At 39.1% G+C, this 18,851-nt stretch overlaps 1 protein-coding gene across 5 annotated transcripts in view; it reads left to right on the top strand.

Moving 5' to 3' along the window:
* WDR17 (WD repeat domain 17) overlaps positions 1-18,851 on the top strand; it is a 60,147-nt gene that overhangs the window by 22,276 nt on the left and 19,020 nt on the right. For all 5 annotated transcript variants that reach the window (XM_074588409.1, XM_074588408.1, XM_074588406.1 and 2 more), the window contains exons 5-16: positions 3,784-4,035; positions 4,762-4,884; positions 5,230-5,417; positions 6,669-6,837; positions 8,843-8,934; positions 10,085-10,167; positions 11,661-11,747; positions 12,939-13,103; positions 15,158-15,360; positions 15,482-15,631; positions 15,738-15,868; positions 17,415-17,540. In XM_074588409.1, the coding sequence (XP_074444510.1) occupies positions 3,784-4,035; positions 4,762-4,884; positions 5,230-5,417; positions 6,669-6,837; positions 8,843-8,934; positions 10,085-10,167; positions 11,661-11,747; positions 12,939-13,103; positions 15,158-15,360; positions 15,482-15,631; positions 15,738-15,868; positions 17,415-17,540 (1,769 nt within the window). The remainder of the gene's footprint in view (positions 1-3,783; positions 4,036-4,761; positions 4,885-5,229; positions 5,418-6,668; positions 6,838-8,842; positions 8,935-10,084; positions 10,168-11,660; positions 11,748-12,938; positions 13,104-15,157; positions 15,361-15,481; positions 15,632-15,737; positions 15,869-17,414; positions 17,541-18,851) is intronic.

The raw sequence follows: 18,851 nt of genomic DNA, 5'->3' as shown, positions 1-18,851 counted from the left end.
TGACTGAATTAGTATTGGCGTTGGGAAAAGAAAATCTATTGTAATACGATAACCTCGAAATATGTATCGAGCTGCGACTTTTCATGGTTTGTCTAGAATGATGTGAATAGGAAAATAGAAATAACAGGAAAAGGGTTTAAAATATCCATTATATTCTGCATATGCAAATATAATATCGGCTAAAAAAGGTAGCAGCGGTGGCAGTTTTGTATGTACCACGCCTCTGCTGATATAAAAATTTGTTTATTGAAAATTATCCGCTATTGCAAGTAGGGAAAACCTACTTGCATCAGCTTGAAATTGGGTTTAGATTATCACAGAAATTTTGCCAGGCTCTGTCTTTAGGCTAGTTTTCATTGTATTGTAAATTATACATATTCATTAAGATCGTTTTAAAATAAAAATACATTAACCATAATTTTTTTTCCCTGTTAACTTATGTTAGATACTTGGTTTCAAACCGAGAAATAAAAAGTTGAAAGTTTATACGCAGTTGGGTGGAAATTTTTGTCAGAACTCTTTCACTGAAAATCCTGGATTTAAGCAGTGCAGTTTACTTCTACTTCGTACATTCTTTGGAATTGAAAAGAAAATGTTCCACTTTGGCTTTTAAAAATGGACTTTTCAGTTTTTCGTTTTTAAACTGTTTAGAATTTCACTTTCTCAAAATTATTCAAGAAAAGTAGTACACTTTCTGTTGGATCATATTAAGTGTTTTTCAAACCTTGGCACACTTCTTTTAATGAAATGGATGTAAAAAACTTTTTAGTCAAGTAGGATTTTTATTTGATTTTAGGAAACAAAGAAATCACCCATCTGCAGAGGTCTACGTACGAATTCATTGTCAGAACCAAGTAGCAAATTTTACTGTGGGATAAATTACTACAACAAATTCAGATGCGTTCAAGAACAACCACTAATTGAAATACCATAGAGCTGCCATTCAGAATCAGTTTCTTTTCAAAGAAATTTGAATATTTTAATTCAAAGGATTATATTCTTGTGGTTAAGACAGTGACATTGGAGCAATCCTAATGACTTTGAAAGAACGCAGACCAGTGTTAGTATTCTTTTAACTTGCTTTCTTTATGCTATTAGAAAAAAGGCAAAGGATTCATTGAGGTAAAAACATAGATGTATTAAAGAATAGATCACAAAAATTTTGGTGAGCAGATAATTTCATTAAAATATGTTTCAAAATTATTTAAAATTGAAAAATAGATTGTATCACTGTAATAAAATATAAGTACCATTACTGTGGTTACACTTTCATGAATGACTTTAATATGTGTCTTAACATTCGGATATAATTGAAAATGTAGGCTTATCCAAGTTATCTATTTTATCAACTGCGGGTTTCTAGGTTGCAATTTATAGTTGAAATTCATCTGACTTTTGTCATTAGTAGCTTTTAAAAAATAACAATACTTAGAAGAAAGTGGTATCAGAAGGATGAATGTAGGCTCTCTCTTTTTTTTTTTTTTTTTTTTTTTTCAAAAAAAAATTGGAGGGATCACCAATTCTTTGTGATCCCTCCCCTCTCTTTTTTTTTTTTCCAAAAAAAAAGAAAGGGGAGGGATCACAAAGAATTGGTACTTCTCAATAAAGAATAGAAAGCCAATTTTTTGCTTTGAGATTGAAGCTCAGCCCTCCCTTACCTCCTGTCGGAATGTCTACCACGACTTGTTGGACAGAACTGAGTTTGTCACCGAGTGAAATAAATTAAAAAATAAATAAATAAAATTCTATTCCTTACTTTGAAAGGCTTCAATCCTTTTGTAGGGTAAGTGAAATACTATCGTACAAAACACTGTCTTGAGAGAACCTGAACATCCACAGGTTGCCGTTAATTGCCTGGAAGTTGGGGGTGACTGGCTCTAGACTGGAAGGCTCTGCTCTCGCTGCCCAGCTGGGAGTCACTGCTGCCGAATTAGGAGATGACACACCTTTTTTTTTTTTTCATTGTTGCTATCTCTTCAGGTTTTTTCTCTTCTGGCTGTACTTTCTTTTAATTAACTCCAGCCCATCCATTGTAGCAGCACGTTCAGCGTGAAGGAAGAACATGTGAGGATTTAAGATTAGTCCCTGTTTTTGAAGAAAGGCAGCGCAGTCGTGTAGAGCCAAGGTTGTGTCCTAGTTCACCTTTCATTTGTTCCCAGAATAAGAACAGCTTGCTTAAATGACCCGTGACTCAGCTGAATGATTCACAGGGCTGATGCCGCCTTTTAATGGAAAATAAAATTTAACAATTTGGGTTTCCATCAGTGTTGCTTCCAGCCTCTTTTGTGAAGCCCAGGGAGAGCTGAGTAGCTCCTCGATTTCCACGCTCCCCACCGGCTGGTTGTGCCCTCTTGGGACTGGAGTGTTTGAACGGGACTGGCTTGGATCGCTCGAGGGCTTTTTGCCTTTAGTTTTTGTAAAGCTACCCGAAAAACGACAATTCTGCTGTGTGGTCAGGTCTTGGTTTTCATTTGAATGGTGATTTTCATTCCGAACTGAAAAGTAAGCAGGGGACATTGTTAAACAAGTTGGGAATCCCAGCGGTTTTGGCAGATGTAAAGCATTTATCTGATGCTGTTTCTGATGACATTCCTGTTATTCCTGATGCTTCAAAAGAGACAACGGCACTTTTCCAGTTGTCTTATACACAAATATAAGTGGAATGGAGAAATCAGTTTATGCTACTAATTGTTGCACAGTCTTAAATTCTTTCCCCTATTTCTGGTAACTGGGTTATAAAGTTCCCCTAGATATAATAGCATTTTCCCTAGAAAATAATAGTGAGAGTTATTTGAATATTCAGAATGTTCCCCACTGGACAAAAACTTTTCAGCATTTTTTTTCACCATGTATTGGAATAGGCTTTGTTTTACATCAGTCACTAAGGAATGTAGGTAGGTCTTGGCTTTTATCATAATATGACAAATTCATTGTATTCTGCATTATGAAAATTGAAAATCAGATTAAAAACTGAATAACGGAAAATATCAATTAATTATTTCTAGAAATGGGGTACGATATTAGTTTGGGGGTTTTAATACAAGATCACAACTTCAAAAATACAGATCTGTGGTGTTAATTTCTCATTTGGATTGTACCCGATCTTATAAAACTAAGAGCCAGCTCTCTGTAAAAACAAAAAGTGGGTAATAAGAGTGGTGTTAAAAATTGTGGTTCTCGATAATACGGATCGTCAAGTGATGTATCTTCTGTTGTGCAGGTTTTGAATTAGGTATTTAATGACCGCTTCTGGCTTCAAAATCTATGAACGCTTTGTAATTGTGCACACAGTTTTGAGGGAGAAAAAAAATCTAAAGGGAGAAAAGAATCTAAAGTTCATAAGCACTTTTTTGACTGCTACAATTTTTTTTTTCTAGTTCCTACTGCTTTTATTTTGCCTGTATTTGCCGTGGTGTGCTGTGGTAAGATTTGCTTAAATAACTTGTATTTTTGGCTGTGCTGCAGGCCTTTACTCGTGGAAATTGTTAGGATAATGTATATGATGCAACGTACTTTCCTTTGGTATAAAATTATGTTAATAAACCTGACAGCTCTTTCTGTTTTCTGCTGTATTAAGAAGAAAGTTGGATCTGATGGAGCCAGAACTACTTGAAGTCGATTTTTGCAAAGCCAACTTCATTCATTTCAGTAGTGCGGGGAGTGGAGCAGGCTACGAAAAATGTCAAGGAGAGACAAAAATGATGGTTGCAAACCTCGTAACTATTGAAAGGATAGACTTGATTTCATTTTGAAATAATAATCTCGTTTTTTGTGCTCCTAAAGGTTCTAAAAATCAGAAACATGTCTTAAGACCTGAGTCTCTGGAAGGAACGGATGAAGAGGATCCAGTCACAGCGCTGGAGTGGGACCCTTTGTCAACCGACTACCTTCTGGTTGCCAATTTACACAACGGCATTCGACTGGTGGATTCGGAGTCGCTGTCCTGTATCACAACTTTTAATTTTCCCAGCGCGGCGGCGTCTGTTCAGTGTTTGGCCTGGGTTTCTAGTGCGCCTGGAATGTTTATAACTGGAGGTGAGCCTTTTCTTTCCTGATTTATGCAAAAGTAATAAATATAGGCCTGGGTCTTCCAAATTGAGACCTCAAGTTTGATCTTTCTTTTTCCTTATCATTTCTACAAATAGAAGCATGCTTGCATTGTACAAAAAAAAAATACATTAAACTGTAAAAAAGAACAGAAAACTACTGAGCAGTTTGTACTTATTTTGTATTTGTTGGGTACATAAACAAGTGACTTTAAACTATTTTTTAATACGAAATAATATTTTCCTCATGCACACTTTAGCAACAAATATGAGAGTTACCTTGGGAATAGGAATAAAATAAAATAAAGCACTTCTTGCTCCCCAGCTTTTCTTTCTCTATTTTTAGAAGGATTTTTTTTAAAAAATGACGGTATTTCTTGTCTCTTTTCTACACCAAGGACGTTAGTGCCTCAGATTGAAGAACTAATGAATACGGAAAGTGAGACACTGAGAATCTTTTATAATGAGAGAGCTTCCATAGAGTTTATCTACTGAAGTTTAAATAACTAATGCTAATACATACCGTTGTTAATGGTGATACTACCATGGAGATGACAGTGCCTGCTTATAAAATTCTTCTTAGGATTCAAAGTTTAATTCATCGTTGCATTTTTGTTTAAATCAGCCCTTAAACTGCATACCTCTGTGTTCAGTAAAAACAGAATAACAAATCAAAAAAATAAATGGTTTTGTCTGTTTTTTTTTTAAACCTCAGATTCTCAGGTTGGCGTGTTACGTGTTTGGAATGTTTCCCGTACAACACCTATAGATAATTTTAAATTGAAGAAAACTGGTTTCCATGGTTTGCATGTGCTAAGTTCTCCTCCGAAGAAAAAGCGTAAGTGTAATTTTTATTGTCATTCCTTGCAATGGCTGCAAGTAAAGAGAATCTTGGTTGTGATTCTTGTTCTGGCCGAGTCGATCTCCGTAAGTTGGTGGCGGCTCTGTAGGTCTTCTTTAAACTTAGTACCCTCTGGTGCCAGGGCCGGGGCAAACCTGTAAAGCATCGAGCACTTGACAAGGTCCTTCTTCAGCAGGGAAGGCTTCATTCAGGAATTCTCCATTTCTTTTGGTTTTAATCTCATTGGAATACAAAGCATTTCACTCTTTATAATTGCTACTTCTTATTAAGTGGGGAAAAAATAATTTTACATGTTTATATCTTTTCCTTTGTTTTTTTCAGCATGTTCACCACAGCATCCTATGAAAAATCACCACACATCCTCGACGAGCGAGGCTGTTCCTCCTCCAACTCTAACCCCAAACCAAGCCTTTTCTCTCCCTCCTGGTCACGCCGTCTGTTGCTTCATGGATGGGGGAGTGGGGCTTTATGACATGGGAGCCAAAAAGTGGGATTTCCTCAGAGATTTGGTACGTTTCACCTCCATCTTTAGAATGAGAGTTTATTTGGCTTATACACTTTCTTCTAACAGCGAAAAAAAGGGAGAATGAAGTCTTCGCAGCACTGTAAATTAATTCTGTCATTAAAGAGAGTCTTGAATTTGTAGGAAACAAAATGAGAGTTCTGAAGTTGAAAGTAACTCTTTATTGCAAAAGACTGAATCCTGTTAGAAGTATTCTGGCAGTTTTCGTCCAGACATAAAAATAGAAAATAAAGATGTTGGGGTTTTTTAACTGAAATTTTAACTTGATGGCCTTCTCAGAAGTACTATCTGTACGGTTTTCTGTAATCCAGAATAAAAGTTCTAGTCAAATCGGAGAGGAAAATACATGCAACTCGGATAGTGAGGTCATTCAGTTTAAAATGAGAAAGAGCAAATTAGTAAACCTTCTTTGCAGCGGAAATTCAAGACTGGGTTTATCACATGTTAGGTGAGCCTCTTCTTCTACCGGGCTTTTGGTTGTTCTTGACGATTTTTCTCTTTTCCTCTTTCCCCATTCACTTTTCATTGGAAAAAACGTGAATAATTTCCTGCTGTACTCCCACACCTGTTGGAATAAAGGCTGCAGTTGGTGCTCGTTTTCCATTTTTAATGGTTTTGGTCCTGTAAAGAAATGGAGGCTTAAAAAAATTCTTACGTATTATCTGTTTTTCATGTGTGTGTCAAGTTAAATTCTACAAATGCGTGTCTTAGAAAACAAGCGCTTGACATGTGAAATTTCTAATGGATTGAAGTTTAAACTGCAATAGAGCATGGACTGTATTTAAAACATAGAAAAATTAGCGGAATACTAGAAAATTTGTAGAACGTGATCAACATGCAAAGCTTTATTTTTTCATTCAGCTACTTTTTGCCTAAAAGGCAAAATTATTTCTTTTTTTTAATTTTTTTTTCTTTGATTTTTTTTAGCTTAATATTTTAAATTCTGTTTATTAGCAACTCGGTTCCAATGGAAAATGCTAACAAATCCCCGGCATTGCATCACCCTGTTGTTTCAGCACAGAATTTTTCTGTCTTTAGTAATGATCTATGAAAGGGAGGAGCGTTATAGCCCAAGCTATTTTATGCTGTTTAATTTTCACTGATGAGCCAGGTTTTTTAGAACTCATAATTGATCTGACAGGTTATAAGACAATGTATTTTAGAGTTTGATCTAGAGTTGGACTTCTGAAAAAAATCAAATGTAATAAAAATGGATTAAATATTTGTTTCATTTAAGGGACATGTTGAGACCATCTTTGATTGCAAATTCAAACCTGATAACCCTGATCTTCTTGCTACAGCTTCATTTGATGGCACAATAAAAGTTTGGGACATAAATACTTTAACAGCGGTTTACACATCTCCTGGTAATGAGGGGGTTATTTATTCCATTTCTTGGGCTCCAGGTAAGAATATTTTGTTTTGGGTCTAAATGGGTTTTGAATTAGCATTGACTAGCAGCAATTTGTGTTATAAAAGGTTTAGATGGAAATGTATCTCGGGAGGTTTAAACATAACTATTATCTGTGAAGCCTGTAGAATCCAGTGCTTCAGACCTTGTTGAGGGTTACCCTTATGAGGAACGATCTCGGTATTTCATACCGAGTCAGAATGGAGGGAGGAAAATCTCCGGAGCCTTTCAGCATTACGTTACGCAGATGATGAAAAGACTTTCCTTGCATGGGAAGCAGCTGATTAAAGGACTTCACATTCTATTTTGTGCTGAAGAAGTGGAATACACGCATTTAGTTCTTTCTCTTCCTTCTTTGTGTAGGATTCTCATTACTGAAGAGCTCTGCTTTTACTCTGTTCGAATAGGGAGTCCCTTTTCTGCAAAGCGTCTACTTTTTTGTAGAGAAATCACTGAAATGAGTTGGAAATCTTCTTAAAACTTTTCTGCAGCCCGCTTAGGGAAACCTGGGAGTGCCTTTCTGATAGGTGGTGGTGTCAGTAGTTGATGATAGGTCGGCTTTCTTTTTGTCTTTTAGTTCTTTGGACAGCAGATGCAATTTTAAATAAGTCTAAATAATTCAGCTCACTGCTTTTCTCTCCCATGCTTCCGAAACTCTAAGAAATAATAGCTGACAGGAAAAAAATCTTGTGATAGGAAGCTTAATGTAGCTTGCATGTGTGAAATGAATGTGCACTTTTTTCATTTCCGAGAGTCTCTTGCACCTCGTTCCTCTTCACATATAATTTGTCTTGCTGTATGGAAATTACGGCAGTATCAAATACGGCGTTTTCTTTTCTGTTACTTTGTTTTGAAATTTAAATTCAGTTTGTAGTAGTATCTCACATTGAGAGAACACTTTATTCACTGGGGGGTGCTTTTCAAGTCTTACATTATGATATTTATTATTTTTTTAAGTAAATTTAAGCTAATTGGAAGCACGTGCTTCAACTTCAGTTCCTTATCATCCTGTCCAAAGTTCCTGTCCATCCCAGACAGAACGTTTCCTGCTTCTTTCCTAAACCTTATTCCTAGAGAGCTCCTCTCCACCTTGTAGTATAGTATATTTTCATTCCTAACATATAATCCAATGCATGCCACCATTTGTGTTTGGTCTCAAAAGACCTTTGAACATAGTGATTAATCTTTTTTTTCCCTGTCGTTCTCCTGCCTGAATCTCTCTCCATCTTACACATCTACCTTTCTAGACAACTCCTGCAGAGATTGCATTTTCCGCCTTTGAAGTGTGGTATAAAATAACAGGCAGAACTTTTATATAAATGTGCCGTATAGGTATTTAGGAAAAGTACAGCTACGTTGGGATAGAGGGGCACTGTGGTGAGGAGAAGGAATTTGGTGGCTTTGGGATTAGGCCCAAATTCAGTTCTCAGGTTCTGACTATGGAGTCGTATATTCAGATTTTCCATCCTGTTGAGTGTGGTTACGGGTTCAGGTACGTTCTTGATGGGCTTAGGTGCTGCAGTGCTGCAAGATTAAGGAAACAAAGTAGTGTTATATGTTCTGGTGCATTCTTCCCGATTTGTCTTAGTGCATAGGGAACTTCAAAAGAAAATGCTCTAGTTACTACAACTTTAAGCTCGAAGCATTGAGATTGTATCTGTTTTTCAGTTTGAGTCCTATGCATCCTGGACGTTATTTTCTTGTCACCTTAACTGCAAGACCTTCAGCAGGCACTGAGAATACTTTTTGCAACAATACAACTTTTATTTTGCCCTTTCCTCAAAATAGAAATGTAGAAAAGCAGGTCAGACTTTTGTGGAAATTGATATTTGTGACTTAGTATCAAATACTGGCGTTAAACTATGAAAAACTCCTGTTCATGTGCCATTGATGTCTTCTCTTTCTATTAAATTTCTTGAATTTAAAGTAAAAACATATTAGTCAGACAATGTTGTGATCTTATATTTATTGTGAGATCTTACAAATATCTTTCTCTAAAGGAGATCTGAACTGCATAGCAGGGGCAACATCCAGAAACGGTGGCTTCATCTGGGATGTCCCAAAAGGCAAAATGATAACCAGGTTCAGTGAGGTAAGATGTGATCACGTCGTTTTTTCTCTGTATGAAATGCAAGTTAGTCGTTCCCTCTAGCGTCAGTGAATAAAGATAGGGTCTACATTCATATGGTTTTTTTAATATAAAAATCTATAGAAAGAATTATATAGCTGCCAGTTTATCTCTGCGAGAGAAGTATTTTTACTTCCCCAGGCTGGATTTGTGAAACGAGAAGGATGAAGCACCAGATGGTCTCCATTATCTTAAAACTGGTTCTGTAGAGATACGCAGCAAAAGCATAGCCTACTCTTTCTTGAACGTGTAAATGTATATGGAGGTATAGACTTTAAACTGGGTATCAAAATGTAAAATGATGTTCTGTATTTTCAAACTTAAGGCCCAGAACAAAAATTTCATTCTAGACCAATACAGCTCCATTTGGCAGCACACCAAACAGGATGCCGTATTGAGAATCTCGCCCTGTGTTACCTGAAATCTGTGCAGGCATTTGCGAGTCCTGGAACAGCAGCAAAATTGTTACTGGCAGAGGAGCTGTTTAATACTGTGTTGTAGTATTCTATTCTGGTTTGTGTATTCTCACTATATAGCTGTAATCTTCAGATTATACCGGCAAAATTAACTGTGGCATCTGCATCCGAGGACAAAGGATGCTCTTTAAGAGGACAGAGGTTGGGGGTGGGCAGAAAACAAATACACGTACATACATTCGGGAATTCCTGAGTTCTAACACTCAGAAGATTTGCACTTGTGCTACTAAACATCTTCTCTCAAACACTCACCCTGATACACTGAAGTTTTCACATACCACAATTATTCATGGCCAGTGACTTCGTTACTCCAAGCAGGAGCTAACCTCTGTTCGGGCTGGAGTCCATATAGTTACGGGTTGCTCATTCTTCAACTTAACCCGGTTTTGTCCCTGGGATCCTGGAGAATATGGCAATTTTACTGGCTCTTCTCAGTCCCAATTTTTTGGACTTGGATTCTCAAATATCCCAGCTGTATTGGGGGAACTCGTTATAATGTGGTTTTTTTACAAGTGTACTTTACTGGGAGAAAAGGGCTGAAGCCCATAGGAGAATAAAATAAAAAAAGGTGAGTCAATAGATGAGAGAAAAAAGGGGTGAATTATTTCTTATTGATAGGTATTTTGCATTTTTTGAAGCATGGAAAGAATGGAATCTTCTGCATTGCCTGGAGTCATAAAGATTCCAAAAGAATAGCAACCTGCAGCGGTGATGGATTTTGGTGAGTGTTATTGGAAGAAAAAAAATAATATTTCTAATGCACTTCTCAAGTCAGTAAACTTTGACAGTACTATCAGTGATTAATTTTAATACTGTTCTTATTGGCCAAAACTTGGATTATATTAATCTCCTGTACTTGTTAGGATATATCTTTCATGATTTAAAAAATAATTATAAAGGGAATGTTTGCAAAAGCAATTGTGTCTAAGACACTCTGATAGTGAAACTGAAAACTGATTTTTATTCAGCCAAGAATATCCTTCTAGGTTTCTTATCTGTAGATATGGAGGACACTTCTCAAAAGCTGTCCCACTTCACTTCTCTTTGTTTTTTAAACTTTCTTAAAGTTTGTTATTTCAAGGTGTAGCAATCGCTATTTTAGACCAAAGTAATTGCAATCGTACTATTACAGGAGTATAATAGCTTTTTTGTAAAAACTTGCAAATGTCCATTGAGAACATTTTTGTACGTGTTTCATTACATTTTAAAATCTCTGTTCGTTCTTTTCCTTTGCAACCCATGTTATTTCAGCTCAAACATAACAAAAGCATGAAATTTAGGGGAAAAAAAAAATCAACTTTTTTTTTTCTTTTAAACCCCCCAAAAAATATATTTGTACCTTAAAGCTACAATTTAGATCACAGAATCACAGAATCTTCATGGTTGGAAAGGACCTTTGAGATCATCGAGTCCAACCAAACAACCTACAATCTCTGCCACTAGAGCATGCCCTGAAGTGCCACATCTGGACGTTTCTTAAACACCTCTAGGGATGGTGACTCAACCCCCTCCCTGGGCAGGCTGTTCCAGTGCCTGACCACTCTTTCAGTAAAGTAATTCCTCCTAATGTCTAACCTAAACCTCCCCGGCCGCAGCTTCAGACCATTTCCTCTGGTCCTGTCATTATTCCCCTGGGAGAAGAGGCCAACCCCCACCTCTCTGCACCCTCCTTTCAGGGAGTTGTAGAGGGCAATGAGGTCTCCCCTCAGCCTCCTCTTCTCCAAGCTAAACATGCCCAGCTCCCTCAGCCTCTCCTCACATGCCCTGGTCTCCAGACCCCTCACCAGCCTGGTCGCTCTCCTCTGGACACGCTCCAGCACCTCAATGTCCCCCTTGTACAGAGGGGCCCAGAACTGAACACAGCGCTCGAGGTGAGGCCTCACCAGTGCCCAGTACAGAGGCACCATCACTTCCCTGCTCCTGCTGGCCACGCTGGCAGGATTTTGGGCTCTGTGGATCCTTTCAGGGAGGGAGGTACCACCATGGACATCTTTACAGCACCTCTGAAGGAACAGGGACCTTAAATTAAAGTCCAATTAAATTTTGGTTGGGAAACAGATAGTTAGGCTTGTAGTTGGGGGGCTGTAGGAATAAAGATTTCTCCTTTCTGTATACTTTTTTTGCTGACTTATTTGCACAGAATCAAACTTGACTTTTGGATAACCTGCTCGGAATCCTTTTTTCCTCCTAATATTCCATTGTAATTGATTTCAGTATTATTCGAACCATCGACGGCAAGGTTCTTCACAAGTACAAACATCCTGCTGCTGTGTTTGGCTGTGATTGGAGTCAAAACAACAAGTAAGTCAAAATTAACCCAAAGAATTTATAATATTTACTATTTAAATTTATTACCAATAAAATAACACACAGTTATTTAGAATATATTTACTATTATATTAGAGCACTGAAATTGTCTGTGTATTCCTCTATATTCCCAGTAGTGTATTTCATTGCCCAGCACATTAATGTGTTGAGTAGGACAAGGACAACTTCACTTTCATGGAATCATGGAATTTTTCCGAGTTGGAAGGGACCTCTAGAGATCATCCAGTCCAACTCCCCTGCTAGAGCCGGATTACCCAGAGCACATCACTCAGGACTGCATCCAGGCGGGTCTGGAAAGTCTCCGGAGAAGGGGACTCCACAGCCTCCCTGGGCAGCCTGTTCCAGTGTCACCCTCACCATAAAGAAGTTTTTCCTCATGTTTGATCAGAACTTCCTATGTTCCAGCTTGTGCCCATTACCCTCGTCCTGTTACTGGGAACCACTGAAAAGAGTCTGGCTCCATCCTCCTTAAACCCACCCTTTAGATACCTGTAAACATTAATAAGGTCTCCCCTCAACCTTCTCTTCTCCAGGCTGAAGAGTCCCAGCTCTCTCAGCCTTTCCTCATAAGGGGAATGCACCAATCCCTCCATCATCTTCATTGCCCTTCGCTGGACTCTCTCCAGCAGTTCCCTGTCCCTCTTGAACTGGGGAGCCCAGAACTGGACACAGTGCTCCAGTTGTGGCCTCACCAGTGCAGAGCAGAAGAGGAGAATGACGTCCCTTGACCCGCTGGCCACACTCTTCAGATTGATGGGAGAAGAAAATAATTCTCTGGCTGAGTGTATTTTTCCCCCCGTATATACAGACATTCAATACCAGGAAAGGGGGGTTTAGATTGGCTTCTTTTTAATGACTGATAAGCTGAATATATAACAGGCAACTAAATACAGGGTGATATATGTCAATGTTGGAGGTAATTCCTAATAACAACATGAGAACTTTTTGTCAAAAAAATAATTATACAGTAATTAAATCTATTAATAGTTGTGTTGGGTGCTTGGTGAAACTCTAGTGCAAATACTATTCCCTGTTTCAACTAATGGATCTTTATTAGGTTTTTTTTTTCTGATTTTATTGGGTTATCAATAAATACCTCCTAAAGACACATAAGTACTTTTGATGATCGCAGTGACTGAGGATTTTACTCTTTTTATTTTGCAGAGATATGATAGCCACTGGTTGTGAGGATAAAAATGTTCGTGTTTACTATTTGGCAACCAGCTCGGATCAGCCACTGAAAGTTTTTTCAGGACATACTGCAAAGGTGTTTCATGTGCGGTGGTCTCCCCTGAGAGAAGGAATCCTCTGCAGTGGCTCTGATGATGGGTGCGTATTTCTGAACTATCAGAAAACAAACCTTGAGCAGAACTATTAGACAAACTTAAGGTTTTTAGTTGTGCTGGCACCTTCAAAAATCCTGTGAATAATATAATAATCTAAAAATTCTGCCTTGTTCAGATTTAGGCTGTAGCTTTGCTGTTAGCTTTAATATAGTATTTGGGCAGCAGGATAAAATTATCTAAAATTGTCACAAGTGCTGCACCAATGCAACTTTCCAAATGTTTTCCCAAGGGTAGAGTCAGTGACTGATACCCGTTACTCCCAGGAACGATACGAGGAGGATACCACGTGCTTACCTTATGTCTAAAGATAGGGGTGCAAGAGCTGCTCCTACTTGATGTTTTTCACCAGCATGGTCATATGGAATCTGTGGACATTTTTAATGGGTGCTAGGTACTTCTGTTTTGTTGGCTTTGACATTTTTTGAGGGAGAGCGCATCGGTCTAAGGAGATACTCTGATTTTATTACCGATCATGGCTATGTAATAAGTCTGGATTACAGAGGGATTTCCAGAATACAGTCACCGTTTCACTTTGAGGGAAGGGGATCGTTGAATAACTTAGACCCAGGTAAAACAGAAAGTAAACAATCTTTTGAGTTCATCATACTTGGTAACGTTCTTGTTTGTAGTCAAACTCAGAACTATTTCAGATGACCCGTTTAGCACCTGTGCTTATACAGTACATAGGAACGGTATGCAAGGGTCACACGTGAGCACATATTGCTGTAGAACAATAGATATGTAAATATATAAAATGGTCTTCTAACCTACGTATTCTATTTTGTGATGCAAGGCCCATCAAATAGCCCCATTGCAGCATTGGGGAAACATTGGTAAATATATTGAACAGCACTGGGCCTCGGATTGAACCCTGAGGAACGCCGCTGGTGACCGGGCGTCAGCCAGGTGTAGCCCCATTCACTACAACCCTTTGAGATCTGTCTTCAGCCAGTTCTTCACCCAGTGCACAGTGAACCCGCTCATCCCACAGTTGGACAACTTGTCCAGATGGATGCTGAGAGGGATCATATCAACAGCTTTACCAAAATTCAGAAAAATCTACTGCCTTCCCTGCACCCACTAGGCAGGTGGCCTTATCATAGAAGGAGATCAAATTAGTTAAAGAGGACTTTCCCTTTGTGAACCCATGTTGACTGAACCTGATGATTGTATTATTCTTTAAATGCCTTTCAACGGTACCCAGTATGAAGGGTCTCTTCAGTCTGGAAAAAAGATGACTGAGGGGGGACCTTATCAACACTTAGGAATCCTTAAAGGGTGGGTGTAGGAGGATGGGGCCAGGCTCTTTTCAGGGGGACTGGGCAAGAGGTAACGGGCACAAATTGACCATGGGAAGTTCCATCTCAACACGAGGGGGAAGTTCTTTGCTGTGAGGGTGGCAGAGCCCTGGCACAGGCTGTCCAGAGAGGTGGTGGAGTCTCCGTCTCTGGAGACATCCCAAACCCACCTGGACGCGTTCCTGTGCCACGTGCTCTGGGTGACCCTGCTCTGGCAGGGGTGGGACTGGGTGATCTCCAGAGGTCCCTTCCAACCCTATGATTCTATGATCTTCTCCTTGTTTTTTCCAGGAACTGAGGTTAGACTAACAGGTCTGTAGTTTCCTGGGTCGGTTAGAGGGCTGTTACAGCCATAGCAAAGATAGATCTTCCAGTTTTGATTTGTTTTTCTTCCATTTTTTCCCCTTGAGAGTCTTAACAGCCAAATGTATTACACACACAAGCATATGCATGAACTTCTTTTGTCTCCCTGACACGTAAGATAACGCTGCGTGTGAGATTTTGAAAGACTACGTGGTGGGTGGAACAGTTTCTTACTGTGATGAACTGTCTTTGGTGTATTTTGTACCCATCCTAAACATGAAGGGCATTGGCTCCAACCTCTCCTGTTACATCTTCTATAAACATATTGCAAATAAACATCCTGGTAAATTTGAGGCTTAGAATCTTGCTGAAGTAGAGAGATAGTCATATTTCAGTTGGTGATTTGATGGACACGGGTCTTTTTATCCTGTTGCAGTACTGTTCGAATATGGGATTATACACAGGATGCCTGTATAAATGTTCTTAGTGGACACACAGCTCCAGTACGGGGATTGATGTGGAATCCTGAAATTCCCTACCTTCTAGTGTCCGGCAGTTGGGACTATACGATTCGAGTCTGGGACACAAGAGACGGAACATGTTTGGACACAGTTTATGATCATGGCGCAGACGTATATGGTAATTTTTTTAGATTTTGCTTTATTTCTGTATTGAAAGGCATTTTTAAATGTTTTAAAATTTACAAAATAATTTAATCAAACTGGTTATTGACTACATTTTTAAATGTCCTTCCTACTAGGATTAACGTGTCATCCTAGTCGTCCGTTTACTATGGCGTCTTGCTCTCGGGACTCCACTGTGAGACTCTGGTCATTGTCACCTCTTATAAACCCCCTCCAAATAAATATCTTGGTAGATAGATGTTGGGATGAGATTATCGGTAATACAGGTAAGTAAATTGTATATATACTGGTGTTTTAATTTTCTGTATGTTCATATACTTTTTTTTTTCTTTATTTTTTAAATTTTCATGTATAAATCTTTGTGTGTGTTAGATCGCGCGGTGGAATCTGGGGCTCCTCCTTTGCTGTGTGGTAAAGTTTCCAGGGATATTAAACAAGAAGTGGAAAAATTGACAGGAAATCCTCGAGGAAAAAAACTAAGGTGGTTTTCCGAATGCTTTTCAGTAAGTATTCTGCAAATTTAAGGATGTCGTCAGTGTGCATGAATTTCTCTTCTGAAGTCAGTCTCCACAGCTGCAATTTCTTTCTTCTCTACTGTTTTTTTTCCTCCCCTTTTTAAAGGGAGCTCAGAAAATACACAGAAATCAATTCTATCTCTTAACAGTTCTGCATGTAAAAATGTCCACGACTGAATTGTTCGTCAGTTGCGAACACCAATTTTTCACAAAGTGAAATAGGTGGGATATTTTAATTTTCCATGGTAAAAGTTTGACTTGGCAAGAACTTTCTATTGAAGAAAATGAAAAGATGTGTTTTATGAAACTACACTGGAGTTTTTCATTTCAGTCCATCAAAGGGACACCCCCACTTCAGATAAGGTTTGAACTGCCCAAGTGTCGGTGCCAAAACTGCTGTATTTCCTTCTAGGAGCTGTAGATCTGGGTGACCCTCACCCCAGCATCCACCCATTGCACAGTAATATTTCCTATAAATCACTGCAGCCCCTCTGTGCAGTTGAGTTAAAAATACAAACTGCTGGGTCCCTGTGAGTGCTTACCTGCAGAGGAGCTGACCTTCAGGTAGAACAAGGACAAAAATGACCTGGAACTCCAGCTTGTGTCGAGCACTGGTGTAATTTAAGTCAATACGCTGATCTACAAAGACCTCATTCATTGAAAAGATTTGGTTTGATTTCTAGATAAATCGAAGCGTGTGATTCAACGATGCTGAAACGATATTCCTCAGTTACAGATCTGGAAATGTTCTGGGTTATTAAAACTATATTTTTAGGGAATTCCTTGTTTTACAGAAGTTATACATTCTGATGTCCCATGTTGATTTGAGACTAAAACTGTTATAAGAACGTTAGACTTTTCTAAGAACAAAATCTTCTTTGGATCAGCCGTGTTCGGTGCTTTTTGAGTGCCAAAAATAAAGTGTTGTGCTTAAATTATGGGCAATCAAGTAAGAGCTTTAAGAGACTGTGAAAAAGAGGAAATAATAGTCTTTTTTTCATCTGTAGGATCTTCTGCTTTTTACCAGCTCAGAACTAATTGAACTTCTAAACCTGTAATCCTGTTAGTCTTAGAAAAGCTCCTTCAGGTCAAAGGTTTAATGATTAATATATATTTTTTAAGCTTTTAATTACTCACTCTCTACTGGACCACATTCAATGTTAAAGCATTGTTCTAGTTCTACGGAAGGATTGATTCAAATGTTAGACCAATAAAAATGCTTACAATTTCTTTAAACAAAAAAATAATGAAAAAACGCCTTGATGATCTGCACATTGGTGGTGCTGGGGGACATGGGTTAGTGGTGGTTTTGTCAGAGTCAGGTTGATGGTTGGACACAATGATCTGAAAGGTCCCTTCCAACCGAGGCAATTCTATGATTCTACGTCTTCATAGTAAAGCTTCTAATCTTGAAATGGGCTGAAATTGTATTTCTTGGAGTTGACTGACAAAGGTTTTCCAATGTCTTTGTAAGTTCAAGTTTCTCCCTTGAACACGACTGTGATACAACTCTCTTCTTCCCTAACAATTTCAGCCTCCAGGAGGCAGCAAAAATTTATGGGATTTAGTTGCTGTGATAAAAGGACAAGATGACAGTTTGCTTCCACAAAACTACTGCAAAGGAATCATGCATATGAAACATCTCATCAGATTTAGAATGGTAAGTGAAGCATAAACGGTATGTGAAAGCGGTTGTTAATCCACGTAGTATTCCACTCTTTAAAAATAACGTTTAATGCTTTACAAAAGGGTCACAATTTATTTCATGCCCAAAGGTGTTTGTGCTCTGTCGGTTCTCTGAACAGCAGCAGCTAGCGAAGTCTGCGTGAGTGTGCGCGTACTCAGTGTTCAAATGCTAAGTTACGACTTTTAACTACAAAAGCAGCTTTCAGAATAATGAAAAGAAATCGCAAAGCAAGCACCACTACAGCTTGAGCTACGAACCGAGTTTGTCTTCCCTATTTTATATACTGTACTTTTATATGCAGTAAAATCAAATTATTTGGTTGGGTAAACGTGACGTTTGTAGTTCTGTTCAGATGCAGGGACAAGGGAATTCATGTCTGAAGGTGGAGCGGGGTCGGCAGAATCCTGCTCTCTGGAGGAAGGAGTGGACAAACAAGAACATTCATGCAGATCCGCAGCTGAAGGGCGACTCGGATGTGAACGTGAAAGTCAAGTGCTAGAACACAAATTTATTAGTAGCTGCATATACGAGTATGCAGCCAGACATACAGTAGATGGTTCTGCCGGGGACTCCTTAGGGGGATCCTAAGGGATCCCATACTCTAGTGACAGGCTTGGAAATAGAGAAAAGAGATGTGTTGGTAGGTCAGGAGCTGCCTGACTCCCCCTGCCACCCCCAGGGCTAGACACTGCCAGCTCTTTGCCCCATCCCTGCAGGGGTTCAAGGCCAGGTTGGACGGGGCTTGGAGCAACCTGGGCTGGTGGGAGGTGTCCCTGCCCAGGGCAGGGGGTGGCACTGGGTGATCTCTAAGGTCCCTTCCAACCCAAACCATTCTGTGACTCTGTGATCAGCTGGGTTGCTGCTGCGGGCTATTCTGCAAAATCAAACTCTTAAAGAGTGTCCTACATACTTTATGACTCTTAAGCGGTGGAAGTTTTTTATTGGTGATTTTAACTCTGATAATAGCTGCTGCTCTACTAATATTATGAAGCTCGAAGTGTGTGTCCGTGTGTCCAAACCCCAGTTTTCTCAGCCAGTTAGCCCGAGGAGAAGAAACTCATTCTTGACTCCTGCAGCGCAAGCAGTCTGTTTATCGTGTAACGTGATTTCATGCATTTATAACTCGGGTGTCCTAGGATAACTGCAGTAATTGCTGAGCATTCTGTGGTTTAAGTGTTCCCGTTAATTAAAAGCATTTTGTCCTCTTTTTGATGGCTCAGAATCTTGCTTGAGAGCGTTAAGAGAAAGCAGGGGTAGGGCGATGCTGGCTGCTTGTGTGTTGGC

Source organism: Larus michahellis, chromosome 5 (genome assembly GCF_964199755.1).
Source record: "Larus michahellis chromosome 5, bLarMic1.1, whole genome shotgun sequence".
In the NCBI taxonomy this organism is placed as follows: Eukaryota; Metazoa; Chordata; class Aves; order Charadriiformes; family Laridae; genus Larus; species Larus michahellis.
This window is presented reverse-complemented; position numbering and strand designations above follow the sequence as displayed.